The sequence below is a fragment of the Cebus imitator genome, unplaced genomic scaffold, assembly GCF_001604975.1.
Source record: "Cebus imitator isolate Cc_AM_T3 unplaced genomic scaffold, Cebus_imitator-1.0 Scaffold118, whole genome shotgun sequence".
NCBI classification, from domain to species: Eukaryota; Metazoa; Chordata; class Mammalia; order Primates; family Cebidae; genus Cebus; species Cebus imitator.
In genome coordinates this window covers 1,545,771-1,550,760 of record NW_016107433.1, presented here as the reverse complement: position 1 = coordinate 1,550,760, position 4,990 = coordinate 1,545,771, and the positions used below count along the sequence as shown (strand labels likewise).

The 4,990-nt window shown below is 42.0% G+C and overlaps 1 protein-coding gene across 4 annotated transcripts in view; it reads right to left on the bottom strand.

The window, feature by feature from the left end:
- NFATC3 (nuclear factor of activated T cells 3) overlaps positions 1-4,990 on the bottom strand; it is a 163,282-nt gene that overhangs the window by 73,497 nt on the left and 84,795 nt on the right. For all 4 annotated transcript variants that reach the window (XM_017539464.2, XM_017539462.2, XM_017539465.2 and 1 more), the window contains exon 5: positions 3,367-3,539. In XM_017539464.2, the coding sequence (XP_017394953.1) occupies positions 3,367-3,539 (173 nt within the window). The remainder of the gene's footprint in view (positions 1-3,366; positions 3,540-4,990) is intronic.

Sequence of the window (4,990 nt, the reverse complement as noted above, 5' to 3'; positions counted from 1 at the left end):
AAAAAAGATAGGTATGTGATTTAGGATCAACTATTTATTACTTGGGATGTACCAAGCACCAACCTAAATCTCAGAAAATACACATGTCTCTACTGTTCTAAATAGGTCACAAAGAAGGGGCCTGAAAACAAACACTGATTACAGGTACTTTCTAAGTAACAGCAAAAGTGTGTTCAGGCTGGGCGTGGTGGCTCACACCTGTAATCTCAATACTTTGGGAGGCCAGGGCTGCTGATCACCTGAGATCAGGAGTTCAAGACCAGCCTGGCCAACATGGTGAAACCCCATCTCTACTGAAAAATACAAAAATTAGCTGGGTGTGGTGGGTGCCTGTAATCCCAGCTATTCAACAGGCTGAGGCAGGGAGAATTGTTCAAACCCAGGAGGCAGAGGTTGCAGTAAGCCAAGATCGTGCCACTGCACTTCAGCCTGTTGTCAGAGCGAGACTCCATCTCAAAAAAAAAAAAAAACCAGTATGTTTAACAGATGGCATAAACATGCCAAAAAACTAATCCTGTGGTAAAAATAATATTTTTGAAGAATATTTTCTAACAGAAGAAAATGCCTGTGATAGCATAAGTGAAAACTGCAAAACAAGATATAAAACTATATCAAATAAGCCCAATTAAAAAATGCTGTGTATGTGGGTGTTTACGAAAAAAACATACAAGGCTCACACCTGTAATCCTACCACTTCAGGAGTCTGAGGTGGGAAGATTACTTGAGGTCAGGAGTTCAAGACCAGCGTGACCAACATGATGAAACCCCATCTCTACTAAAAATACAAAAATCAGCTGGGCATGGTGGTGGGCACCTGTAATTCCAGCTACTTGGGAGGCTGAGGCACAAGGATTGCTTAAACCTGGGAGGCAGAGGTTCCAGTAAGCTGAGAATGTGCCACTGCACTCCAGCCTGGATCACAAGACTCTGTCCCTCCCACTCAAAAAAAAAGAGGCAGAAAAGGTGAACAGCAACTATCTATGAACAGTAATATTACAACATAATTTAATATTATACTATTCTTAGTACCATTTTGCATTTTCTACATCCTCAATAATCACACATTAAATTAATTAGTTTATTAATTTTTGAGACAAAGTCTCACTCTGATACCCAGGCAGGAGTGCAATGGATCACCTGAGGTCAGGTGGATCAGGTGATCCTTATCTCAGGTGATCCACCCGCCTAGGCCTCCCAAAGTGCTTGGGATTACAGGCCTGAGCCACGGCACCTGGCCAATTTTATTTTCTAAAAAAGAAAAAAATTAAGAATCATTTTAGCGTAACCATCTCAAAAACTCAATCTACTCTATGAGCTTATTTATGTTACTTTGCCAGTCGGGCATGGTGGTTCACGCCTATAATCCCAGAACTTTGGGGGCCAAGGTGGGCAGATCACTTGAGTCCAGGAGTTCAAGATCAACCTGGGCAACATGGGGAAAAATGCAAAAATTAGCCAGTTGTGGTTGCTTGTGCCTGTAGTCCCAGCTACTTGGAAGGCTGAGGTGGGAGGATTGCTTAAGCCTGGGAGGTGGAGGTTGCAGTGAACTGAAATCATGCCACTGCACTCCAGCCTGGGAGACAGAGTGAGACCCTATCTCAAATAAATGAACGAATGAATGAGTAACTTTGCTTTAAAAATAGAGTTATCAGTTGGACACGCAGGCTCACCCCAGTAATACCAACACTTTGGGAGGCCGAGGAGGGCGGATCACCTGAGGTCGGGAGTTAGAGACCAGGCTGACTAACATGGAGAAACCCCATCTCTACTAAAAATACAAAAAGCTAGCCAGGCATGGTGGCCCATGCCTATAATCCCAGCTACTCAGGAGGCTGAGGCAGGAGAATCACTTGAACCTGGAAGGTAGAGGTTGTGGTGAGCCAAGATCACTGCACCAGGGCCAGGTGCAGTGGGTCAGGCCTGTAATCTCAGCACTTTGGAAGGCCAAGGTGGGCAGATCATGAGGTCAGGAGTTCGAGACCAGCCTGGCCAATACGGTGAAATCCCTTCTCTACTAAAAATACAAAAATTAGCTGGGTATGGTAGCAAGCACCTGTAATCCCAGCTACTCAGAAGGATGAGGCAGGAGAATCGTTTGACCCCAGGAGGTGGAGGTTGCTGTGAGCCGAGATAGTGCCATTGCACTCCAGCCTGGGTGACAGAGTGAGGCACACTCCAGTCTGGGTGACAGAGTGAGGCTCCGTCTCAACAATAACAACAACAACAACAAAAACAACAACAACAAAGAATATAAGCTGGATGCGATGGCTCACACCTGTAATCCCAATCCCAGAACTTTGGGGGGCTGAGGTGGGCAGATCACTTCAGGTCAGACGTTTGAGACCAGGGCGGCCAACACAGTGAAACCCAGTCTCTACTAAAAATACAAAAATTAGCCAGGTGTGGTGGCATACCCCTGTAGTCCCAGCTACTTGGGAGGCTGAGGCAGAGAATCGCCTAAACCGTGGAGGTGGAGGTTGCAGTGAGCCAAGATTGCACCATCGCACTCCAGCCTAGGTAACAGAGTTGAGACTCCATTTTGGAAAAAAACCCAACCCTCTCATCCCAATAAAAGAATACATATGGTTAACAAAAATAAAATAATGTAATATAATCAAAAGAGTACTAAGGAAACCTGTGTTCTAGGCAGCACAGCTCTATCACCAAAAAGCAAATAACCTTGAATGAGTACTAGAGATACTCATGCCTCAGTTTCCTCCTATGCAAATAAAACATGGAATCAGAATATTTTAAATTATATCCTAAAGATCTAAGTACTAGTCTCAATATTTCAAGTCATATTAGCTAACCTGCCCAAGATCCACAGTTTCCCAAGACTGAGTAGACGTCAGGTTCCAGGATCTTTTCTTGTATCTTGCCTTTGTATATGTTAGGAAAAAACATTCACTGTCTCAATCAAATGTGTTGAATAATCTTAACAAAAGCTCTGTTAAGTCTTATTTAGCTAAGGTGTCAGCTTGCAGAGATAAGTACCTTCTAGCATGAAGGTTGACATTTTCATGAAACAAAGACTACCAAGTGATACTTAAATCATAGCTTCATCATTTGGTCCTCAGATGGCATCAACTCCCCATTCTCATTTACATATAAGAAAACTCTGGTCAAGAAAGTGTGTCTATAGTTCACAGAGCTACCTACTAAAACTATCCTGAGAAAGCATTTTCTAATTCCAAGATCGGTACTCTTCTACCCAAACATGTTAGCTCATTTCCAGATGAGAAAATCAAACCAGCAACCCAGACCATATACTCCAGTTTACACTTCTGATGCATATATTACATTATAAGCAAAACCAGAAAATAAATTGTAAACAAGATCTTAAAACATCATCACAAGCTCACTTACAGCACTCAACAGGTATAGAAGCTATTTGCAGAGAAAGAACTTTTCCACTGGGCTGTGGGATGTGTACACGAAACACAAGTCGTACTCTAGTATTCTTCCTGCCAATATCAGTTTCTCCTTTTCGAAGTTCTATATCTGAATTGCGGAGTTTCAAAATACCTGCACAGTCAATGCTAAAGAGAAAAATATAAAAATTTGTTTATTGATAATCATGGCTCTAAACAACTACATAGAAATTGTTCATTTGTCAGAAAAAGACTACCCAAAATAAGGTCAAAAAAGAAAGATATGTATGATGGCTATCCTTTGCTAAACTGAAGTTTAGGTATTAAAAATATTTTTATATGATAAATGTGCAAAATTAAGTATAGTAGATTGTCTGCAAAGTTAACAATTCCTCTTCATTCCTGTACGCGCATGCCTCTCCTCCTGCCATTAAGAGGTAGAGTATCTATGCCTACTCTCTGCTCTGCTTGAGAGTTGGCCCATGACTTCCTTTGACAAATGAAGTGTGGCCAAGTATGCAAGTTATAAGCCTAGTACCGAAGAAGGCTCGTAACTTCCACTTTTGCTGTCTTGGAGTCCTGAGTAAGGAATCCAACTAGCATGGTGGAGAGAAAGGCCGAGACAATCCCTAACCACTCCAGCCACCCTAGACATTTTGGATGTTCAACCCCAGCTGAGCTCCCACTAAATCCAGGTACTTGAGTGACCCCCAGCTGGCACCATGTGAATGGACCAGTTGAGCTCAGTCAACCCAAAGAATCATGCAAAATAATAAAAAGTTATTACTATAAGCCATTAAATTTTCGGAGTGTCAGAACTAGACATCTGAAATAAAGAAAAAAAGACTAATTCTATACATGTAACTAGGTCAGAACAACAAATAATTCATCAATAGCATATTTAAACTTTTGTAGTGATGTACTTATTAATAAAAACAATCCATCAGGCTAAAATTCTTGAATTTCTACAGTATGCACATACAAGGTTAAGGTTCTGCATTTAAGGTATAATGTTTCATTATCTGCTAACTTTATTACTAAGTATGACACACTACTGTGGCAGGAAACAACAGAAGTTACAAAATATCTTTGTTACTCACATATTGGAAGAATAAAGCAAATGGATAACTACCTCATAGATACTCTACCTCATAAAGCAAATGGGTAACTAATTATGATCAAATATACTAGTTAACCTTGTTAACAAGGCATTCCTTGTTATCAGTCCTTTTACTGGATATACCAACAGTTCCAACCCTAATACTTATGGCACAGAGGCTGCAGAAGTCACTTTGAAGGACAATATATTACAGAACTAGAACACCGAGACAGGAACTGGCAACGCAAGGTGGCTCACGCCTGTAATCCCAGCACTTTGGGAGGCCGAGACAGGCAGATCACCTGAGGACAGGAGTTCAAGATCAGCCTGGGCAACATAGTGAAACCCCGTCTATACTAAAACAGAAAAATTAGCTGGGCATAGTAGCACGTGCCTGTAATCCCAGCTACTCAGGGGGCTAAGGCAGGAGAATTGCTTGAGCCCAGGAGGCAGGGGCTGCAGTGAGCCAAGATTACGCCACTGTACTCCAGCCTGGGCAACAGAGTGAGACTGCCTCTAC